This window comes from Sinohyriopsis cumingii, chromosome 4 (genome assembly GCF_028554795.1).
Source record: "Sinohyriopsis cumingii isolate HCF-2022 chromosome 4, ASM2855479v2, whole genome shotgun sequence".
In the NCBI taxonomy this organism is placed as follows: Eukaryota; Metazoa; Mollusca; class Bivalvia; order Unionida; family Unionidae; genus Sinohyriopsis; species Sinohyriopsis cumingii.
The window spans coordinates 9,487,304-9,512,028 of NC_142964.1; the positions used below are offsets into that span (position 1 = coordinate 9,487,304).

The 24,725-nt window shown below is 35.7% G+C and overlaps 1 protein-coding gene across 1 annotated transcript in view; it reads left to right on the forward strand.

The window, feature by feature from the left end:
- The first annotated feature begins 2,660 nt into the window (after positions 1-2,660).
- The window catches only part of LOC149800602 (uncharacterized), a 78,993-nt gene continuing 56,928 nt past the window's right edge, over positions 2,661-24,725 (forward strand). Inside the window, exons 1-4 of the mRNA XM_089954592.1 lie at positions 2,661-2,790; positions 8,762-8,824; positions 14,956-15,851; positions 21,062-21,253. Of these exons, the coding sequence (XP_089810718.1) occupies positions 2,754-2,790; positions 8,762-8,824; positions 14,956-15,851; positions 21,062-21,253 (1,188 nt within the window). The 5' untranslated portion in view covers positions 2,661-2,753. The remainder of the gene's footprint in view (positions 2,791-8,761; positions 8,825-14,955; positions 15,852-21,061; positions 21,254-24,725) is intronic.

Sequence of the window (24,725 nt, forward strand, 5' to 3'; positions counted from 1 at the left end):
ATATTGTTATAAATTTGGAGTATGCGCATTTGGTTATAGCGCCCCGTTTTAAGGAATTCTCAGATTTTTGTGATTACTTGTTTGATTATTGGAATTCGGTGCAATATGATTATTCCTTTGCCCGAAATAATTAGCCAGTTACTAGGAGGAAGCGCCACGGAGTAAGGTGTTAGTGAGTTTCTATGATGCCATGGTTCACTAGTAGTGAATTCAGGTCCAAACCGAATGAGTGTCCATGGAATAATATTATCCCTACTAAAATATAGTGGTGTACATTGGTAGTGTGACTGCAGTGGCAGCATTTACGGTAGAAAACCGGTAAATTATACAATGGAACCAATAAGAAGGGACTTGGCAGACACCGTTTATGTCGCCATAGTGGCAAATGTGACGCAGTTGTAGTGGCGCAATGTACATGAAAGCTGTGAATTGACTGGCCTATGGTAGCGTAGATAAAATAGTTCCTTGTGTTAAGGGTTAGTTGTATAGTTTCTACGGCGTGAACTGTTGGCTATACGGACAACTAACAAAGAGAAACCATGCAGATGTGCGGTTGATATATATTTGGCAGGTTGTGAGATCTGTGGTTTTGCATTGATTATAGTAAAATTTCTGTATGTAATGGACACGTCGGGCTTTCTAATTTACAACTGAAGTTGAATGGAAGTCTTTGGAAATTTGGAGTAAACTTATGACTTCTAGCGGGGATCGCGCCATGGTTTGACACCGCTCGGTCAAGTAGAGTACCCTGGCTTGTAACATTATGTTTTCAAATATGTATTTGTCTTCTTTCCATCCTGTTTAATGTATATAGAAGGCTATGTTTGTATATGTGTGTATGCACTTCTATTCTTTTATCTTCTTTCGCTCGAGTGTTGGTCACTCCAGGGGCGTATTGTCTGTGTAGTATGATTGTTGGATATTAGCTAATTGGGTAATGGTCACTCAATACTACATGTTGTATATTAGTATGTGTTATATATTATATTTGTTGCTGATATAGTATACTTGTTGGGTAGTAGATAACTGGATATTGGTTACTTCAAATGGCGCCTTGGAGAATTGATATAGGTTTTAGATAGTAAATATGGTGGTTGGATAGTAAATAACTAGATATTGGTCATTAAAACGGCCTAATTAATAGCAGATTACTGGAGGTTGATCACTCAAAACAGCGCGTTGGATAGTAAGGGATGGGTGATGGATAGTAGATAAATAGGTATTGATCACTAAACGGCGTATTGGATAGTAAGCATAGTGTTAATATTATGTTTTCACATAACTCCATGCAGACCGATTATGTTAAACCCATGGACAGGATTAACATTACCATATCCGCTAGATGCCAAGGGTAAATTTGTGAAAGAATGATTTTCTAACTTCATTATTAAATTTCTACTCAGGCCAAAGCATTAGTTTTTAAACAAAAACTATTGCCTGAGTGTTAAATTCTCTTGAGGCCAAAAACCCATTTTAAGGTCATACAGTCATGCTTCCAAGACTATTTTTTCTGTGCAGACTATCTTTGTATTTTTATTTTTTTATCTTCCTTTATCAACTGGTCATTGGATTGAGCTGGAAGACAAGCATAAGCTGCACTTTGTTTTGATTTTCATAATCTGATTTCCATTTATTGAATAAAATTATGTTCACGAACTATTTTTCAATTTTAATCTTCTCTCTATGTAAAGATTGCGTTTCCTTTCGTGGTTAGTTGTGTACGATGTATAGATCAGTGCCTATTGAATTTTTCGTCTATATGAGCGAAGATAAATTCCCACTGCCTGTTATCTTGATGCATGCGAATTAATATATCAGCTTTCATAATTTTGCCTGATGTTGGTAGTGAGTAGTTATTACTTTTAATTTTGAATTTTAAAACTGGTTTAAAGTGTTTGAGTGAGTATGATTATATATATATATATATATATATATATATATATATATATATATATATATATATATATATATATATATATATATATATATATATATTTAAAACAGGATAAATTAAAACTGTTTTAATGGGCCACATCTTGGTGAACTAGATTCTTGAGAAAAGTTTGAAAAGTTGTGATCATGCTCTTAGACGATTGATATTTATAGATTGTGCAAAATGGTGATGGCTATATCTTGCTAAACTATGCATATTGTCTTCAAAATATTTTAAAAAGCGGGTGCATCTCGCTGAGTGAGCCATCATCTTTAATTATATCTACTGTGTCGTTTTTAATGCGCCCACACCCAGTTATAAGTACATTCTAAATGGAATTTCAAGAACATTAACTATTTGACTGCCGAATAGATAAAGTTTAAATATATAAAGTGAACAGAAAAGCAACTTATTTTTTTAATGCAAAAAGTGCATTGAAACGTGTGTGTGTGTGTGTGTTTCTTTCCGGATATGCGCCGAGGTATTTTAAAATCTGTGACTAAGCTGAGCTGCTTTCGTTTATCCGTATGTTATGCTTCAGTCAGTATACAATGTAGAATCAACATGAAATCAATTTTGAAAATAATTGGCTAAATGATTAATATGTTTTAATCATTATTTAAGCTAATCTGTTTGGCATAATTAATTTTTTTTGGCTGACAAACGGATTGTCTAAAATAAACAAGTGACCGATCTATGTTCTAAGGGTAGATAAATCAAGCTGCGCGCGGCTCAATTCGCGCCAATTTCAAGCTCTGTGTCTTAGCAGAAAGTTATCCTGTCAGAATTTTTTTCCTAAACCGGCCCAAAATTACAAGCCATGACTAACGTTGATTGCGAAGCCGCTGTAGATATGGGTTTGTAAAATATGTCGTAATCGTGTAATCCTATAACAATTTACTTATTTACCAATTACGCCTTACGGTCCATTATAGGTCCAATCGAATTAGGCTAGGTTATCACAAGTACTGTAGCGTATACAAGTGTGTTCTGAAATGTGTCAGATATGTAAAAAGTGAAAACAGCGGGTTCTTTACCCTTCCAATATGGACCAATATATCGAGTGATAAAAATTCTCTTTCACGGGTATGTAGTACTACAACGTAAGACACATCACCCGATATTTTTGTTCTAGTGGTTGTGTGTGTTGGGTTTTATTGCCTAACAGCGCTGTGTAGCATGTTTTGATGACTACTAAAAGTGTAACGAAAGTAAAATTTTCAGAAATATCACACGCACCTGGTAACCAATAACGACGTTTTTCTACACAGTAAAGTTGTGTTTTTGTCAGACTTTACTTATCCTGATGTTTTTCTCTAATAAATTACAATTCTCAGAAAAAAATGAACCTGTTTTCAAGTTTCGTTGGCCTGCATTTCACTTGGCTGGAAAGTGACAAAAGCAGGGAATGCCAAAATCGTGTTAAGTTGAAATACTCTTTAACAAAACTAATAAAAAATATAATATGCCTATTGGAACTGTAAGTAACGTTTCATTTCATTCAAGAAACATATCCCCCAGATGAACCTACGTAAACATACTTTGGCATACCTTGAATACCGTCTCATTGCATTAGGTTCAAATGTATGTCAACGGAACATGAAAATATGTCCATTTGCTAGTGTAATATTTTCATTCCGCCTGGATAAAGACAGCACAGTAAGTATATTAATTACACTTAAGTTAGTGGAAGAGTGTTGATATAGGCTTCCAGATGTGTGAGATATTCCTGAAAGTTTGACTGCTCATTCCAATGTCAACCGACATCGAAACACGCTATACAAGGCCGTTATTTGGGTAGTAAGACATAGCACTAAAATGAAGACGACATGTGCTATGTCTTGCATTGTAAGACTATATCTTACTATCCAAATAACAGCATTGTATAACGTGTTTTGATGTCGGTTGACATCAAACCAGTAGTGAAAGTTTCATGAATATCTCACACTTGGCAGCCCATATTGACACTCTTCCACAAATTGATATGTAATTAATATACTTATTGTGCTGTTTTTATCCTGGTGGAATCAAAATCTGACACTAGCAAATGGACGCATTTTAGTGTTCCCTTGACATACATTTGAATTTGTTGAAATGTGACAGTAGTCGAGTTATGCCTAAGTAGGTTTGTATGGGGGATATGTTTCTTGAACGAATTGAAACGTAGCTTCCAGTAATCATAATATAATTTTTTGCATGTATAGATGAATAAAGTAGTTATTTAACAATGCAGTTTCCTTTCTTTACTTCTCTCATTCCCAACATGTAATCGTGTAAGGGTCTTTTTTTCTTATGTTGACATGTATAACGTACATATATAATTTCTTGTTCCACAATGGCACTTTTTGATACATCACTTCCATGCTGATGGAGTGGAACCCCTAGTTTTTGTAGATTCATTCATGTTTTGAAGTTGTACTTGCTGGCTAATTCAGCCTTATAGTATAGGACCAGTCAAGCTACTGTATTTACCGCATATGTTGGGACACGATAAAATAATTATTTTTTTTCCTGTCCCAGAACATATGGTGAAATATTTTTTTTCACTTTGGTCATATGTCCCAAGACTTAAGAAACGAAATAAATTTATGGACTGTCACTTCAGAGTATTGGACAATATAGTGCTAGCCTGAGTAATATATCAATTGAAGTAACTGGACAATATGGTACTTGCATGATTAGTGTACCAATTGAAGTGATTTGACAGCATGGTGCTTGCATGAGTAGTAGTACTGCTTGCATGAGTAGTATATGGATTGAAGTGACAGGACAGTATGGTGCTTGCATGAGTCGTATACAGATTGAAGTGACAGGACAGTATGGTGCTAGCATGAGTAGTGTACCAATTGAAGTGATTGGACAGCATGGTGCTTGCATGAGTAGTAGTACTGCTTGCATGAGTAGTATATGGATTGAAGTGACTGGACAGTATGGTGCTTGCATGAGTAGTAGTACTGCTTGCATGAGTAGTATATGGATTGAAGTGACTGGACAGCATGGTGCTTGCATGAGTCGTATACAGATTGAAGTGATAGGACAGTATGGTGCTAGCATGAGTAGTGTACCAATTGAAGTGATTGGACAGCATGGTGCTTACATGAGTAGTATACAGATTGAAGTGACTGGACAGTATGGTGCTTGCATGAGTCGTATACAGATTGAAGTGACAGGACAGTATGGTGCTAGCATGAGTAGTGTACCAGTTGAAGTGATTGGACAGCATGGTGCTTACATGAGTAGTAGTACTGCTTGCATGAGTAGTATCCCAATTGAAGTGACTGGACAGTATGGTGCTAGCTTGAGTAGTATACCAATTGAAGTGACTGTACAGTATGGTGCTTGCATGAGTCGTATACAGATTGAAGTGACAGGACAGTATGGTGCTAGCATGAGTAGTGTACCAGTTGAAGTGATTGGACAGCATGGTGCTTGCATGAGTAGTAGTACTGCTTGCATGAGTAGTATATGGACTGAAGTGAATGGACAGTATGGTGCTTGCATGAGTAGCATACAGATTGAAGTGATTGGACAGCATGGTGCTTGCATGAGTAGCATACAGATTGAAGTGACAGGACAGTTTGTTACTAGCTTGAGTAGTATACAAATTGAAGTGACTGGACAATATGGTGCTTGCATGAGTAGTATACAGATTGAAGTGACTGGACAGTGTGTTGCTAGCTTGAGTAGTATACCTATGGAAGTGACTGGACAGTATGGTGCTTGCATGAGTAGTATACCTATGGAAGTGACTGGACAATATGGTGCTTGCATGAGTAGTATACCTATGGAAGTGACTGGACACTGGTGCTAGCATGAGCGGTATACAGATTGAAATGACTGGACAGTATGGTGCTTGCATGAGTAGTATACCAATTGAAGTGACTCGACAGTTTGTTGCTAGCTTGAGTAGTATCCCAATTGAAGTGACTGGACAGTTTGTTACTAGCTTGAGTAGTATACCAATTTAAGTGACTGGACAGTTTGTTTCTAGCTTGAGTAGTATACCAATTTAAGTGACTAGATAGTATTGGTGCTTGCATGAATAATATACCAATTGAAGTGACTGGACAATATGATGCTTGCATGAGTCGTATACAGATTGAAGTGACTGGACAATATGGTGCTTGCATGAGTAGTGTACCAGTTGAAGTGACTGGACAATATGATGCTTGCATGAGTAGTACAGTAAAACCTGTTATGAGAGACCACCCCTTCTGCCAACCAAAAGCTGTCTCTCAAGACAGGTGGTCTCATAAGAGGTGTGTGAAAATGGACTGGTTTTCAGGGTCAATAGTTAGCATTGTTGAAAAATAAATAATACCCATACTCACTGTACATGTATCATAACCTTTATTCATAAATCTTGTTAAATATTGCATGCATTCCTCTCAAAATATCTTTATATAATAAAGATATACATCTATCAAACAACGAGAATAAAATTTATATTTCAACATCACATTAATATGTACAAAAAATGAACAGTTAGATATGATATATATATCTTATTCTATACACTTCTTCACTTGTTTTTGTAAGAAATCCATTATACTTCTTTGTTGACATGTTTTACTCAGCTGTTTGGTCTGAACATGTATCTCAATTATTTCCTTTTCCTGAATCAACTTTCCACTTACTGGTATGTTTTTACTCCTTGCAACACAAAACCACTCCCATACTCGCTCGTTCAGATCTCCGTAAACTGTCCGTTGCCGTGGCATATTTCCTCTGCTTGTGCACCTTTCTGCCATTTGTTTCTAATGGACTCCTTGTCTTTGATTACATTTTGAACTTGCATTTTACCGATGCTTAAGCTGACTGCTATTTTGTGAGCGGTCTCCCCTTTTTCATTTCTTTCAATGACATTAATTCTTTCTTCCAGTGTTAAAATTTTTCTTTTTTTCAGCTTAGGTTCTGCCATTGTTATTAGTGTTGATGTTATAAAGACTATCGGTTTTGATCAGGTTTTGGGGAAATGTGGAATAAATCTATATTATGTACCCAATGAATGAAACCAAAAGACATAATTAACACATCAAGAAACAATACATTTATTCTGAGACGAAGTTTAAATCAAGAGCGTTATAGCTCGATAAACAAAGGTTGCGACCAACTGCACCCAGGTAAACAGATGGTGGCTTGGTGAAACACTAACAAAAGAAATAAAAGATAATTTAAAGAAGTCCGGAAATGATTCTCACTTACTAGTATTAAAGACAATGAGCTCATTCACCCTCCAGGCATTATGGATTAACTGGAAAGACAAACGATGTACTGAAACCTACACTGAAGCCCTTTCAAACAATTTCTCACTGGGACATAAGGACTACCGGCGTTTTGTGAGTTTTCATAAAGATAAAGAAAAAATACAAACCTCTAAATTGACTGCGTATATCCATCATTACTCCCTTTGATGTTACTCTTACTGGCTATTCACATGACTTAGGCACTACAATGGCGGTTAGTGACATGTACTTTAGTCTGGTTTACTGCAGTTTACAAATGACACCGTACGCTGGAGTTGTAAATTTCACAAAACTTGTACTGTAGCAAGACAAATTCTTTTTAAATACTTTATTAGAGCAATCTTTACTATTTATGCAGTCTTTGTTACAAAGGATTAAATGATGGTTAGAGGTGTTTATCTCGATATATGGTTGTTCAACTATAGTGTTATTTAATGTGCACTTTGTTTGCACACTACATTTATCCCCAGCTCAAGTGTTTACAAAGGATTAAGTTAAGGTCAGTGGTGTCAATCTGTTTTGTTTTTTTGGCGATGCGGTCGTTCATAGCAGTGTCAAAATGCATATTTTGCCAAGAAATCGCTGTCGCTGGTTGCGTTCAGCAGGTGGTCGTTCATAACAGCGTTTATATAGTAAAATCGATCCGTGCATTACGATTGTGGTCGGAAATGACAGGTGGTCGCTCATAGCAGAGGTCGCTCATGACAGGTTTTACTGTATACCGATGTAAGTGACTGGACAGTATGGTGCTAGCATGAGTAGTTTACCAATTGAAGTGACTGGACAGTATGGTGCTTGCATGATTAATATACCATTTGAAGTGACTGGACAATATGGTGCTTGCATGAGTAGTATACCGATGGAAGCGACTGGACAATATGGTGCTAGCTTGAGTAGTATACAGATTGAAGTGACTGGACAGTTTGTTACTACTTTGCAGGGGCCCAGAGTGGCCAAGTGGTCTAAAGCGCTTCACGTTAACGGATCACTGCCATCTCACCTGTGCGGGGGTTCGTCTCGGATTCTGCCAATGTGGGTATGTGAGAAAGCTTGCCCGTAGTTTCTCGTGGGTCGGTGGTTCTTTCCGGGGTTTCCCGGGTTCTTGCTCTATCATTAATACTGGCCGCCATGTATAGCCTATCATGTGCTGAAAAATGGCGTTAAACCCTACAACAACAACAGTATGGTGCTTTCATGAGTAGTATACCTATTGAAGTGACTGGACAGTATGGTGCTAGCTTGAGTAGTATACCAACTGAAGTGACTGAACAGTATGGTGCTTACATGAGTAGTATACAGATTGAAGTGACTGGAAAGTTTGTTAATAGCCTGAGTAGTATACCAACCGAAGTGACCGGACAGTATGGTGCTTGCATGAGTAAGTATACCTATTGAAGTGACAAGACAGTATGGTGCTAGCAAATGTACAAATATTGATAGTGGAATAGTTTCAGTCTGGTTATTTGCCTAAACAGTCAGTTGTGATGGATGGGAATAGTAGGATATAGCAGCTCTATATGACTCATCTGTGTGTTATAATCATCCTTTTACTTGTTAATTTAAAAATGTATTTTTTCTGCAGCGATGAAAGAAAAGGAATTGCTCAAGTCTGATGAATGTCCACCACCAAAGAAACTAAAGCAAGGTACAGTTAATTGTGATTCGTATGGTCCTACTTTATCTTTCCTATTGTAATATATGTTGCAAGCATCTTTAACTATAGCATACCTTATTCAGAGGTAAAAATTCCTGCTTCCAGGAATTCATTTCTGGTTCATTGCTTGTATTGTCTTGCCTGTACAAAAATAAGTTGTAGGTATAACATGTCAAGTAGTGGTGGAAGCACTTCAGTCAGGTGTGACAATTCAATTTTTTCATACTACGCAAGCTTGGATGATGCTGACAAAATGGGTTTCAAATTAAAATTTGTGCTCATTTCTCTTACTTGCCCTACTCTAAATTGTGAGGGAAATTTTTGGTCTAGCTGCTAATGAAGCAAGTGATTTTCAGCTGTAGATATGTTGATGAAAATTATTTTCCCAGGGTCTATAGCGATCTCAGAAAATCATTGAATTTCAATGGAACTTGGAAAACTTTGAAAAGTGCTTACGTTTTAATATTTTTGAGTTCTGCCAGGAAGTCCTTGAAAATGAAAACTTGTGCCCGAAAAAGCTATCTCAGATGATACTTTTGTGATTTTCTGTACTTGTTGGTTCCAAGCACTGTGGCTCAAAAATCTAGAATGTAAAGAATGGCTGCAGAAGATGGAGACATTTATTCGGCTTTGTGCAAATTATGTCATAAGACATTTGGTGTGATGTTGGTTGGTGAAAGCTTTGAAATCTTTTGCAAAAGCTGTCAAAGGCACACATGATCAGAAGCAGTGGATGTTTCATTGTTTTATCTGTCCCGCACCCCAAATAAAACTTTTGATTGTACTGTAAACAGACCATATGTCACTATTAAGGCTGGGGCCCCGAGTGGCCGAGTGGTCTAAGGCGTTCTCTGTCACAGATCAGTGCCATCTCACCTGTCTGTGTGGGTTCGAGTCTTGGGCTCGGCCAATGTGGATATGTGAGAAAGCTTGCCGGTAGCTTTTCGTGGGTCAGTGGTTCTTTCTGGGGTTTTCACAGGTTCTTCCTCCACCATTAATACTGGCCACCATGTATAGCCTATCTTGTGCTGAAAAATGGCGTTAAACCCAACAACAACAACAACAACTATTAAGGCTGCTTTTAGGCATGTCAGTAGGATAAATTGGTATAGAATTTCAGTTGTTTATTAACATTACAGTTCATGTACAACAACTTAACATCCAAAAATCTTGTGTGAGTCTGGTTTCGATGTCAATTATAAATGATCATCTGGAGAGTATTTAAAAAATACTGGTGTTTCCTCACTGAATTCTTTAATTTTGATGGTCATGTATTTGTAATTAAAGATACACAACTTTTGTTTAGTTTATTTGCTAACCATTTAAAGTAATTTTTATCACATATCACTTAACATCACTGGTTCATGTAACAATCACATAACATCCTTACGGAATCTTAAGCAAGCATGCTGATTAACTGTAAATAACCTCTGATTGACTCCATGATGGTTTTTAACAAAGGGATAGCAAGTATGCTGTGTGCAAACTGAATGTTGTGTGCAATTGTTTTCAATGAAAATAGCACCCAAAATGTTACTTGCATAATGGTGAATGCTTACGGACAGATGGTTTGTCTATAAATTTTGAAATGTGTTAAATGTTGAACATATAAAAACATTTAAGTTTTCTTTATTCAAACACAATATAAAATGACTCCACAATACACATCTTACTATTTAACTCGTTGAAAGTTTTATGACCGGGCAAGTCGTTGATCATCATATAACCAGTCGGACAGATGCATCACTGATAACAGTGGGGTGATAAATATTAAAGTTTGAACATTATTTTTCCAATTATGAAAACAGTTTTTATAGGTTAGAAATCTGAATACACAAGTTTGTACCAAACATCCATTGTTTTAAGTACTTGCAATAATAATAAAAAAATTTTTTTTTATTTAGATGAATAATGTCCCAATGTACCTGTTTGGAATGTATTTTTTGGGAAATGACAGGAAATTAATAATTAACACAGACATATTTTATGTCAACACTGGTTTTATTGCCATAGTAGCACATGAACATGTATAATAGGTAATACTTATGAGCAATTTAAGTCTGAAATGCTTTTCACAATTCTTTTCAACAAACACTAGCCTCTGACAGTAGACTGTACACACAACCATTTTCCAGCATATTCCCAGACAGCAGTATTGCTAAAAACCTTTCATGTGGTGAAAGAATCCTTGTAAAAAAACTTGAATTTTGTCAAAAGATTCTGCTACAAACCCTCTTTTCAGTTGAAATGTTTTTTTTCCATGTCTGCAAGAAAGTGCATGTGCTTGAAACAGAAATCTGTTTTTAGGTTTTGCTGAATTAAAAAAAATGAAATAGCTTAGTTTAAATTATAAATCAAATTTGAATTTTAAAAACTGTTAAGCTTGGATAAAAATACATAAGTGGACTCGGTAATCACCATGGCAGTTTTTACTTTGCTTCTGATTTTAAATCAGTAGTCTGAAAGATTTAGAAAAATGCACAAAACTTGTCTTTTCATTTGTTAAGTTATAAATTTAAGACCTGATTGCCACCAGGGAGTCACTACCACTGACCTTTTAAATTTTTGATCCCAGTGGATGTTCTATGCAACAGTCTTTCCACTCTGCATCACGAATGATATCCATACCTATAGCTCAGTGAATTTTCAGGGCATTATCTTTAACTTTAGTTAAAAGTTTCTAATTCATTTTGCACACAAACTGTTTCAGTTCAAATCAACATGGAGAGTAACACGTTGCTTGCTGAAACAGGGTGGTGTTTTTACATAAAATTCTTTGAGGTCATTGTTAGCTGTTGAAGAGCTGATTGTTAAGGATCGAAGCTTTCCCATTCCACTATCATAATATAGTTTTCTCCCTTGTGATTTCCTGTCAGTTACATTTACATAAATTGTGTCAGACAAATTGCTGGTAAGTCTGTATATTCTGCCTTTCTCATCATAAAAGAAATTTAATTTGCATACTTGGAGTGGTCACTGGATATGCTTCAGGGATTGAAACCCTTGTTTAAGAAACACATGGCCAATGACCAGCGAAGACCGGTTGAAACCACTGCTTGGTTAAGAAACACGTGCTACTGACTATAGATGACAGGTGACTGCTGATTACATGACATTTATATAGGAAATTTAACCAGGGGAAATTAGAATGGTCGTTGTGACCAAGTGACTGCTGAACTTGGGTCACTGTTGAGACAGGTTTGATTGTACTATATGTCTGTAAGATGTGAAGCAAGTGATCTCTTCTGCTAGACCTGTAGAAGAGCCTCAGATTTTTCAGATGAAGAAGAGCAGTCTTTAAAATGAAAAAGGAATTTTTTAAAAAAAAAAAACAAAAAAAAATTTAAATGGCATAATTGTGCAGCACATAAAACACGTATGCATACATGTATTGTGATTTTTATTTTTTTCTTTTAAAATTTCAATAGTAAACACATTCAGAAGCTGGGTAACAGCTTTTTAAAAAATTCTTACTTGCCTTACTGGGGCTCCAAGTGGCTGAGTGGTATAAAGCACTCACCGTTATGGTTCACTGCCATCTTACCTCTGTCTGTGTGGGTTTGAGTCTCAGATTTGTCCAGTGTGGGTATGTGAGAAAGTTTGCCAGTAGTTTCTTGTGGGTTTGGGGTTTTTGCTGGGTTTTTCCTCCATCATTTATACTGGTCACCATGTATAGCCTATCTTGTGCTGAAAGATGGTGTTAAACCGTAAACAACCACAACTTGCCCTAATGGTTGAGTATATTTGCAATAAATTTATGTCACCTGCAATGTGTTATTTTCATTTTTCCAAAACTCGATAAATTTATGGAACAGACTTTGTTTTATACTCCACGATGAACATGGCAGGTAGTTTTACTCTTGCTTGTATGTGTGAATGTCACTATGTCCAGTTAATGTTGTCTTTAGTTTTAAAAAATTGCATTGTGGTTAGGTATTTGTATTCCATGAATTTACTTCTTGATTAAATTTAGCTCAGCATTTTCCTTCTCAGAATATTTCAGAGGGCTCTAATTATCATCCAGTATTCAGATACATTTGTAAACTTTTTGCACCAAGACATTCTTTTCAATTTTGCCAGAAATTAGGGTAGTAAATGCATTTTTGGGCATGCTTCTGAAGTGATCCAAACACGTTTCCGAGAGCTTTTCATCTAACTGGATACAGTTGTGTATAAAAGACATTTTCGATTGGCTGTCTCAGTTGGGCATGCACAGGAGGGTGATAGTTGGACTTTTGCTGGCTTTTCTTCCTCTTCATTTTTTTTTTGTGTGCATATATAACATGATTTCTATGTCCTAGACCCAGGATGTTCCAGATCTACGACCTATCCTATTTATGCAAATTTTCATCGGTAACGGTACATTTCAGACCAGTTTGATCTAGATACGAGGCCAAAAAGTTTTTACCAGGACACAAAGTCTGGTTTTGAAACCAGTAATTGTAAATCTGAAGACAAAAAAAAACAGGTCTGAAATTTTCTTTTTTCTCCTGTATTTTTTTAATACAAGTAGAAAGTGTAGTTTATTTGATATCTTTATACAGCTACATCTTTCCCATTTTCGAACGGTTCATCATAAAATGACAGTACAGAGACCGGAAGTGTGATGCTGCTTCACGATGCATATGTGCCAACCCATATGCACTTGGTGTTATCGTTATACTCTTTTGACCTAATTGAGTCTTGAGCTCACCTGTATATGGATTATGCTCTTTTGTACATAATAAATAAATAATAAAAGTTATATTTATTATCATCTCTGTAATCCCACACGTCATTTAAATTTGAGAATAATGTAATACACGTATTTTCCTTTTTATCTATTTATAGCAGCTGTGTGAGGCATATTTCCACGAAAACATGGTCATTTTCATTTTGAAAACATGTCTCAAAGATTCATTGTATTTTGATTAAGTAGTGGACCAGACTGCTTTAAGAAAATTGTGTCAGAAGTTAAGGGAAACAGGTTTTAACAATGTGACTGGATGTTATCTAACTGAAAAATGTTAGAGGATATTTTTCTTCTAAAATTAATACATATTGGGACAGAAGAAAGAAACTTCCACATTGCTTTACAGATTTAAAAAGAAAAATATGATAGTGCAGATCATGTTTCTTGCCTATGATACTACTAATGCTTATACCTGTGGGGTTAATGAGTTACTTGATGTTTTGAAAATTTCTTGGAAATTATCAAGAAATGTCTGTAATTTTTATATTATGATAATGCACAAATGGTCAAAATAAGAAATCCAGATTTTGTGATATCAGGTCACCCATTAACTTGTCTCTGGAAATTATTTTCATTTATGCCTGAAAGTGGGATAGCAAACACTATTTTGTTACTTCTGAATGTATCCAAAAACATGTTTCTGTCTGAGAGGTTTTCATCTAACTGGATGTTGTGTAAAAATGACATTTTCATTTGGTTATTTTAGCTACAAGAGCAGAAGGTTAAAAAAAATTATATTTGTTTAAAAAATCATAAATCTATCTGTTTTCAAAGGTCTGGGTTATTTTGGACTGGTCTGATTTAAATCTAAGGACAAAAAGTCTAGATTTTGGACATGAATTCTGCTTCAGAGATTAGTAATTTGGGTCAAGATTTTGTTTCTTCTGTTTGTTTTTACATGAGTAGAATGCCTACTTTATATGATATAATTAAATAGTTGATGTTGACATTACAGAGATTGGAAGTAGGGTACTGCAGGGTGGGATCCCTCACATGGTTTGTGTGATGTAATATAATTGTTATGCCTGTCTATGTGTCACACTTGTGTGTGCTGTTTTTATAATCTTAGCTGTTTGAGATATAGTCATGAAACGTGATATGCATGTGTTTGAGATGGTGGCTTGAAATTAGTCATCTATAATTGTAGATATCCATTCAAGTCATTTCACAGGATGACAGTACCTGCCAGGTGTTTTATGTAAGACAGTGGTCATTATCTGTTTATGAAGTTCAGTTTTAGGGCTGATTGTTATCACTTAGATTTTATCATCAAATTTGACATTTGGGCAAAAGCTTAGGAATAATAATATTAAATTATGAAAGTCATGCAGTTATTTTGTACTTTTGGGCATGTAGCTTTAATGAAAACACCTTTCTTTTCTGGTTGCAGCACGTCTCCCCTTTAAACCATTACCTCAGCCACCTTCAAGTCCTATCACTAGTCCCTTATCAGGCGGTAAAAAGCGTAAACTCTCAGAAAATGAGTCCCCTGGCGCCAAGATTCCAAAAGTTGTTCGATCTGGTTCTGTTACTCAAGACAAGCTGGCAGCACCGGAGGGTGAGCAGGAGGTCAGTTCCAGTTCTGAGGCGGAAAATATTGCTGCTGGCACTCAGAAAGGGTCAAAATCAAACACCCTTGACCGCTTTGTAAAGCGGTCTTCTCCTGAGGAGATTTCCTCAACAAACTGCAATGATTGCATTGTGATTGATGTAAATGAGGAGGAAAATGTTCATGCACCAGAGCCCCCTCCAAATGTCAAACCATTCAATATAATTAAATTGCCACAATCTGTAATTGGTGTGCCCCTAAAAGTTGTTCAATTTGAGCCAAAGAAAGTCCAAACTGTAGAAGAAGAAAACTGCACCAAGGAAAATGTTTCTGCAGACGAGAATACAGTAAAGGATATGGAAAGTTCCAAATCAGATAAAGCTCAGCAGAAGGTTGACACTGATTGTATCATAGTTGATCTTTCAGAGGATAAAGAGAACGACTCTGTTCCTGATTGTCACATGACTGAGGATGACGAGGGCAGTGTCTCTGAATCGTCATTTATAGATGACCCTTCTGTATGTGAAGCTGCATTGATCACTCCAGCTAAAACTAGGCCGATGGATTCTTTTGTCAGCTTAACCCCTGTCTCTGGCAAGAAATCTGATTTAACTTTACCATCTACACCTGTTTCTAGCAGATCATCTGATGCTGCATCAACACCGGTTTCACAGAGTTCAGGCGCCAGCTGTAGCGATGAGACGTCCTCAGCCCAAAAGAGCAGATCCACTTCAAAGGTAAATCTTGCAATAATTGGCCATTTCTTTCAACAATAACCTCTGTATTGTATTTTATATTGTTTTGGTGAAGTTCAGAGATTAAATGCTTGTTAAGCTAGTTTGTCTTAGCCATGTTTGAAAACTGAACACTGGTCTACAATAAAATAATGAGGCTCATTTTGGCTATATTGATCAAGGCAACTATTTAACCTTAAGTCCTAGTTTCATTCACAATTGCTACATCTATTTAACCTTAAGACCTAGTTTCTATATTGATCACTGAATCCATTCAGCCTCAAGGCCTAGTTTCATTCACAGGGTTCCCACACTACCGTGAAATCTGGAAAAAGTCTAGAGAAATGAAATTTTTTTCCGACCGTGAAAAGTCCTTGAATTTTGCACATATTGACGACAGTTGGGAAAAACCTGGGAATTTTCCTCTACAACGTGACGCCCAAAACAATTATGCAATTGAGTTGTAACTGAACTGATCGGGAGTTAAATATATAGAGTTCTAACCAGAATATTAGGCGGTTGCAGTATGGCTCATTTGGGTGCTTGCCATAAATATATTTGTTGAGACAATCCAAATGCTCAGTAGATTAGATTCATCTAGTAGACGTTTTGTTTCACAGACAGTTCGATATCTATTTGTTTTTAATGGAAAGTATGAAAACCAGTCTAGCATCACATGAGGCCAGCATGGTGGCATTAAAGCATAGTGGATGTGCTAGCAAACTTAAAATGTTAAATCGAGTTATACCTGCATGAAATCAATATGAAATTTATTTATTTTCTCTGAAATTGCGAGAGTATTCAAATCGTTATGTCTTTAATCTGCTGAAAAACAATGAGATTAATGCGTTGATGAAATTTGAGCTGGTACAAGCAATTTCGATAGCATGTTGCACGAGCACACAGAATCTCACAATCGTCATTTTCAAATATTGTAGAAAAAAAAATTAAATGAAAGCCATATACTGGTTGTAATAAAAATACAGAAATGAAAGAGAACAAAATTTTCTATATTTATTCCGAGACCAACTTTGAAGTTTTGTTGTATCATGTGACTACCACGTTGACATATTCTGTCTTGCATAGGGAGCATGCAAAGCAGGTAACCAGACTACTATGCTTGATGAATCAGACTGGCCAAGTTTCTTGTAGTTGTTTTCGAAATAAATATGTTGAGAATTATATGTTCTTTCTGGTTTTTACAAAAGGTATCAGACTTTCATTTAATATAATTGAAATTTTGTACAACAACATTAAAAAGGAGTTTGTTGTTGATATCATGTGACTATTGGACTTCCGATGTCGTTGTTTGAGATTTGTGAAGGATTGTAACTATTAACGCAAATGGCGAGTACCAGGTCAGGTTTCATCTATGCTGAGTTTCGTCTAGTCTTTCTGCGGATTAAAGACATGATGATTATAATACTTGCCATTTTTGAGAAAATAAATAATTTTCCTATCGATTTCATGTAGGTATAAGTCGATATAACTTAGGTTAAATTTGCTAGGCCCACTGGTAAGCTATCTTAAGGTGGTGTCAGATTCCAAATTTGATATGTAATTGCTCTGAACCCACAGGTCATCCAGAATGTCCAAATGTGAAAAATGGGGTTGGAATATTTGGCGGAAACCTGGATTAGAAAATTTTTGAATCTCTGAGCTAAGCTTTGGTGCAAAACTATTACACAGTGACATGTAGCTTGAAGCATTGTTTTCAGATCTTAAATGGAACACAGGAGAAATGGGAAAGTTTCGTCCCTTTTATTATATATTAAGAAACTTGAGAGCCCATGTATCAATACAGGTTTTGGGACTGGTATATTGAACTACAAGAAGACAAGTTGATTTTAGAGAAAATTCAGTACTTGTTTATATAACAATATATAATTTTGAAGGTCTTTTGTTAGAATTTAAATCAACCCTTTTGTAAATGTCTTTAATTGATGGAATTTTTAACCAAATCAACTTAAGGAGTTTACGTTGGTTGAAAAGTATTGTTTGAGATTTTATTGGCACCCATAATTTCAGGGTTAAACATTTTTTGTAGCAATATAAGATTCTAAAACTTTGCATTTATTGGGTTTTTTTCATACTGTGATAGGAAATGTTTACTTTGTATAACATGCACACATATTGCTCTAGAATTCATTGGAATTAAAGGTTTGAAAGGAAACAAAATAATTTAAGCTCATTATTTTGTTTCCATGTAGCAACATAATGCAGGTCAGCAAAGTAAAGTTAGAATTTGTATTCTGTACATTGAAATGGCTTTAAATGCCAATTTATGGGAATATAATCAGATTTGTTTTATGTGACTCATTTTGTGGTTTTGTACATGATCATCTTTTCTGACATGTTTTGGAGAGTCTTGAAAGAGAAGCATCTTTAGATTTTGTTTTATAATCCAAATGTTCTTTATTTCCATTCAGTAATGGTCATATGTTAACGTTGAAAAAATTAATTTCATCCTAGATAAGACCTGGAAATTTATATTTAGAAAAGTGGGGGAACCATGCATTCAGAATTGGTGACATCTCTTTAACTTTAACTCATTCTGCCCCAATTCCGCCTGTAGGCGTAATGAGGCTGTACCCTATTAACGAACTCTGCAGCATCAATGTTATTTAAGATACACCAACATGGGTGGTATTACAAAAAAGCAGACAGATATAGCTCTACAATGATACCAAATAATCTGGAAGTTCTAGTTGCACTATAAAATACAGAGGAAAAAACCTCAATTTTTGAACCCGCTTTTTTTTTTTCACCCAAAATTCTTTCGTGGTAGGAATGCGAATTTGTGTCCGGATTTTAGACCTTTTGGCCTCAGATCTAAGGCAGACTGGTCTGAACTGCACAGACAGGTGAACCTTTGCAAAAACTAGGATAAGGTGGGCATTTGGAATAAGGAGCGGTCTCCATACGAAAATGTTGGGTCCATTAAGCAGAAACAAAAAAACTCCAACTTTTACCCTTCTGCTCATGCGCAAGCAAATAGCCAATGGAAAACGATGTTTCTAATAAAACTAGGCATTAGTCTCATGGAAAATCTGTTGAATGCTGATGTATTACAAAGTATTCAGAAATAGCCCCCAAAATGTCTTTCCTACTTGAATTTCAGGCAAAAATGACAAAAACCTCTGGGGTCGAATGAGCTAAGGCCCAGTTTGTTTCATAATTACTAAATTTAACCTTAAGGTCTGGTTTGTTTAGTAATTACTAGATTTATTTAACCTTAAGGCCTGGTTTGTTTCAGATTCAATACAGCTAATGAGCCTCAAGGGCTAGTTTTGTCTCATAATTACTAGTAACTACATCTATTTAACCTTCAGGACCAGTTTGTTTCATAATTACTACATCTATTCAGCCTTTAGGCCCAGTTTGTTTCAGATTCAATACAGCTATTGAACCTCGTGACCCAGTTTGTTTTAGAATCAGTAAATCTATTGAACATCAAGGCCTAGTTTGTTTCATAATTACATGATCTATTTAACCTTAAGGCGTGGTTTCTGTATTGATCACTGCATCTACTTAATCTCAAGGCCTAGTTTCATTCAGAATTGCTACATCTTTTTAATGTTAAGGCCTAGTTTGTTTCATAATTACTACATCTATTTAACCTTAAGGTCCAATTTGTTTCATAATTACTACATCTGTTTAACGTGGGTACGTGGGAAAGCCTGCCAGTAGCTTCTCGTGGGTCAGTGGTTCTTCCCCGGGTTTTCCAGGGTTCTTCCTCCACCAGTTATACTGGCCACCATGTATAGCCTATCTTGTGCTGAAAAATGGCGTTAAACCCTAGAACAACAACAACAAGAACAACAACATCTGTTTAACCTTAAGGCCTGGTTTGTTTCATAATTACTACGTCTATTTAACCTTAAGGCCTGGTTCATTTCAGATTCAATACAGCTATTGAACCTCTAGACCTACATTGTTTCAGAATAAAATGCAGCTTTTAACTGCAGGGCCTAGTTGGTTGAGAATGACTTCATTGATTTAACCTCATGGTCTAGTTTGTTTCATAATCACTACATCTGTATAACTTTATGCCCTAGATTGTTTCATATTTATAATTGAACATTATGGCATAATTTATTTCAAAATCACTACAGCTATTTAACCACAAGACCTGGTTTGTTTCAGAATTAAATTCAATTGTCATTCATAAACAATCTCTGTCCACATGTTAGTATGCCAGAGATTGAACCATAAGGTTGATTACAGAGCACATTGTCTTGCAACTTGGGCAGTTATGTCTCAATGGTCCTGTTAATGATGTAACAGAGTTACGTGCCTTATTGTCTAACATGCTTTAACAAGTTGTTATATGGTTTAATGTCATTATTCAGCACAAGACAGGCTATACATAACTGGTAAAGGAAGAACATGGGATTAACCACTGACCCACGAGAAGCTAGACCCACGAGAAGGTAGAGGCAAGCTTTCTCACATACCCAAGTTAGCTGACCCCAAGACTTGAACCCACGCAGACTAGAGGTACAATGGCAGTGATCCAAAACAGTGAGCCTTTGGGCCACGCTTTAACAAGCATTTAGTGGCAGTAGCTCACTGCCCAGTTTCAATAATAAAACTGTTAATGCTGTTTTTAAAAATCATACCTGACATGCACGGGATGAAAATTCACTATCCCTACTGGAAATTGATGGCAGTTTTGAATGTTTTTAATGACATATCTGATTGGACAAGTCATCGTTCAGGTCTGACCAGTATGTGACAATATTATTTTGAGAACAATGCCAACTTTGTTCATTGAAAGAACATACTTTGAACTGGTTGTTTTCCATCTCTTTTGATAAAGCCATGCAAGAGTTTAGCTCTCACTCATCACTGCTAATAAATGCTTACCAGAGGCTGACATGGCATTTGAAAGGTTGTAGAACAAGATCCAGAAAGCAACCTTTCACAATATTGAGTTTAGATCTTCAAAATTATCAATGTTTGTATAATTTCATATTGGTTGAATAAGAGTATATTATATTGGTTGAATAAGAGTATATTCTGGACCAGGAAATTTAGTGGTGATTGCATGACTAGGTCTGTGGACTTTTACTGTATGGATTGTAAGGAAAAATTTATGTTTTTAAACAACAAAAAAATTCCAGATTCTTGTACCACTGGTAACTGCTTTGCATCATGTTGCACTAGATTTTTTTCTTCAGTTCTCTGAAATGTTTCTTATATTTGATCAGATGTCAGAATCCAAACAGAAAGAGAAGGGTGCAATGCGTCAGAGAATCAATGAACAGAAAGAAAAGGAGAAGGAAGAAAGAAGGCTTCAGAAGGAGAAAGAGAGGGAAGACAAGATGAGGGAGAAAGAAGAGAAAAAAAAGCATAAGGAGTTGGAGAAAGCAGAAAAGGAAAAGCAAAGACAGGAGGAAAAGGTTTGTATAGAATAGAATATGCATTATTAAGGCATGAATAGATTAGGGCTGTTCCATTAAAACATACATGGGACCCAGGGAAGGCACTTTTAAAGTGGGGTACTTGCCCATAAATGCAATTTAAAATTTTCTTATCACTGTAATAATAACTCTCTGAAATCAAAGTACTCTGGCATATATTTAAAAAAAAACTGCCTTCCCTGAGTACCATGTATGTTTAAATGGAACAGCCCTTATAGTAACGTTAGTAGTTTACCATTTGAGCAGATTGAGAAGAGTTCATTCGTTCATAAGAGTTCGCTATTTCCTAGTTTATTCCTACATGTCTTGCTTTTCCATAATGGCAGACCTGTCGTCTCTTACGATTTTGCTGCAAGTCTTATGTAAAATACTTTTTAAATACGGACTTAAAGCAAAAACTATGGAAAAATGATCACTGCCAAAATGTCTGGAAAATTTGTTCATCTGTGTTTGATTTGGATCCAGGTTTCGTATTAGAATTAGTTAAGTCAGGACACCATACTAACTTTACAGCAGCACCTCAGACGGTTAAAACTGCATCTGTTTGTTCATGTGAAGCTTCTGCCTGATCAAACTGTTGATTATCTATATGTATTTTTTTAAATGGCATCCAGCAAGTGATGCATGTTTAAGACGAAAGGGACAATAAGCCTCTTGAAAAGTGTTAATGATCAACACAAAAGAATAAAAAGGAATATTCAGATTCTTTTGAATAAAAGCTGGAAGGGACACAATTACGTTTATTGGACATCATGTGCCAATTTGAGTATTACTTGTGGAGGGAGATATGATTGCAGTCGTCATGTGTAATAAAAAAAAAAGAATTTTCAAGAAATACATCAGGTTGAGAGGTAGCAACAAGCCCGTAAGCTGCATAGGGTTTGGAACTAGAGTTTATGCAACTGTACTAGTGGTAAATAAGGTCTTTGTATACTTTACTAACTTTTCAGTTGAACATAATGTTTATCTTTGCTGCATGTTTCGAATACAGAACTTTTAATTACATTTTCCAGCCTTACAATAGCAGTTTGATATTTTTTTACACCTTACTGAAAACTGGTCTAACTTATGGGAAAAATTCCACTGCCTTACTGAGATGGACTTGTCAAGGTTGGCAGGAATGTGTCTGCACTATCCCTACTTTTTCTCATTGTTATGTCAACATACGATACAAATTGACTAGTAAATTTTTTATTTATATTTTTCGATAATTTTCCTTCATAAATGCCCCCGAAGAATCACAAGCATCTATACTGAATCAGATGAAACCAGAATGAGCATGGTATTTTTATGATCGAGCAGTTAAGACTTGAAATCCTTGACAATTACATCATTGATTTAAAAAGGGTAATTCAAGAAATGCATGGGACTGGTTTGAGCAAATAGCTGCAATTATCATGATAGACCGGAAGTGTTGTTTTATGTGTTGCATTGAAAAAGTAAATATTTGGGGGGAAATTTTCTTTTTGCATTTTCTGCAGTTATCCTGTATATTTTGGAATGAGAATGGGAATTATAAATTATTATAAATATGTTTCTGGAAACAGCTGAATTTTAGATGTTAAAATCTTAGAAATTTTGACCCCATGTCTATATCTGCTATTTTTATTCTTGTCTTTTATTTATGAAAATCGAAGAACACGGTTTCAGTTTTTAATTAAATATTTATTGTTAAATTTCATCAGCTCAGTAAAAGCTGTATTTCAGAAGCAAAATTTTGCACAAAACAATAACAGTTCATTTTCAATATCTGAGTCAATATCACATCTATCTCTGCCACCAGACAAAATATGTGTATGACCTTCTGTTTGTTTAGTGATGGCTTGACATGTTTGAAACATTCAAGCTTCATGAAGACCCTTGTTTAAATATGCCCGTTTTGTCTTGCTTCCGAGGAACCAACATTTTGATTCACATATCTCTCTGTTTATTTTCTTCATTGTTGGATGAAGTTCATATTTCTCTAGATATTCATTGCAGAGAGTGCACATCATATCCTTTTTTTCAGGATTTCTGGCACTTTTTCACACTTTTCTTGATTGTATTTATGGTCATGTTGTTTCTTGTATTCTTATTTCTGCAGTTTTGGTGGCAACTGCGCAACCTGCAAGAACATCGAGATCATTCCAGTTGTAAAATCAGAGCATAGTGAACAATCTAAAAATTGAACCTGTTGTTAAATATAATTCTACATTCATTGGGTTTACCATTTTCTTATTTTCAAGGTTTTGGTACTAGTCTGATATCCTAGGTGATTTTATAGTGTTGGTATTAAATTTTATTGGGCCAGGGAACCAGACTAGCTCACTTAGTTGGATGTTGTGTCATCACCAACTAATGTGGCCCATGGTGTAATACCCCTTTCAAGGGATATTGAGGCTCTGTCCCCAATAAGCTGAAATGGTACTGGTGTATCAGCTGAAGTTCGACTGTACATCCTTGGTGGAGAAATGTGAAATTGGTTTGAAAATATATTTTGTATTATAGAATTTTGTAAAATTTCATATTGATATGATGTCCATCTATTCGTAAGTTACCAGTTTGTTTCCTGCACAATTACTTGGAATGTTCACTATGTAGAGTTTCCAAACTTTGTGGATGGTTTGCACTTGGGGTATGGAAGAAACAAATTAGTTTCAGGCACATAAAGCTCAAAGATCAAAGTCACTGACTAAAAGAAGGAGGCTGGATTTTGCACAGTAACTCAAGTTCTCCACCATTTACAGTTTGTCAACATTAAGTATGGCTTGCACATCCTATGAATTTCAGGGTCAAAAAGCAAGATCACCTTGACTCAAAGAAGAAATATGGTTTCCAAATTAGCTATGTACAGTAACCCAACATTGTGGATAACTTGTACTTTGGATAAGGAAGAATCCTGATGATTTCAGGCTCAAAAGTTCAGTGGTCAAGGTCACAGACTGAAAGAAGGAAATTGTTTCTGCAAAATGATTCATGTTTTTTTTTCTAACTGCTTGTTGTTCACTCACTCGATTACTTCTTTTTTGCAATATTGACATGTTGAGTAGTTATATATTTATTTCCATTCTTGTCATTTTAGTGAAACATGAAGTGTTCTAAGTGTAAGAAATTCAAGACAAATTGGGACATCGATGCCATGTGCTGGTACGAAACACATTCAGACACATTCCACACTGAACTGGCCTTAGACAAAAGTTTAGTGACTGTCAGTGTCTGCTCCAGTTTTCAATTTTTTTTTTATAAAAATGTATTTCATGTCAAATCCTAGCTTGATTATATTATTGATGTTGGACTGATTTTCTGGCTTGTGTGGGACAGCCTGAAATTGTGAGAATGATGAGCAGAACAGCTTATCATTCCATGGTTGCCTCTACTAATCTGGTTTTGGTTTTGAAGTCTTTCAATATATTTTTATTTAAAAATCACTCTTTTGAAGCCCAGACAACTCACAAACTCATTTTTAATGTAG